The sequence below is a fragment of the Mesitornis unicolor genome, unplaced genomic scaffold (genome assembly GCF_000695765.1).
Source record: "Mesitornis unicolor isolate BGI_N332 unplaced genomic scaffold, ASM69576v1 scaffold35507, whole genome shotgun sequence".
In the NCBI taxonomy this organism is placed as follows: domain Eukaryota; kingdom Metazoa; phylum Chordata; class Aves; order Mesitornithiformes; family Mesitornithidae; genus Mesitornis; species Mesitornis unicolor.
In genome coordinates this window covers 1,808-2,149 of record NW_010197670.1, presented here as the reverse complement: position 1 = coordinate 2,149, position 342 = coordinate 1,808, and the positions used below count along the sequence as shown (strand labels likewise).

The 342-nt window shown below is 72.8% G+C and overlaps 1 protein-coding gene across 1 annotated transcript in view; it reads left to right on the top strand.

Annotated features, from left to right (window-relative positions):
* Positions 1 to 161, top strand: part of BARX1 (BARX homeobox 1) — a 1,657-nt gene extending 1,496 nt beyond the window's left edge. The window contains exon 4 of the mRNA XM_010188877.1: positions 1 to 161. Within this exon, the coding sequence (XP_010187179.1) occupies positions 1 to 161 (161 nt within the window).
* Positions 162 to 342: the final 181 nt, after the last annotated feature.

The window sequence follows — 342 nt, the reverse complement described above, 5'->3', positions numbered from 1 at the left end:
TGCGGGGGGGGGCCCGTGAGTCCCCCCCCAAGCCTAAGGGCCGCCCCAAGAAGAACTCCATCCCCAGCAGCGAGCAGCTCTCGGAGCAAGAGCGGGCCCGGGATGCCGAGAAGCCGCCCGAGAGTCTGGGTTCGCCGCCTCAGGTCAGCCAGGAGGAGTGAGGGTGACAGCCCGGCCTCCCAGCCGCCAGCCTCGGCCGCTCCCCCCGCAGGGCGCTGCCCGCCTTCGGCCCCGCACCTCTCCGCGGCGGCCCGGGGGGCAGAGACTGGGAACAGCACGGTCAGTGATCACAGTCGCCTTCGGTCTCCGGTGAACTGGACGTTTGGGTCGGGCGGGTCCCCC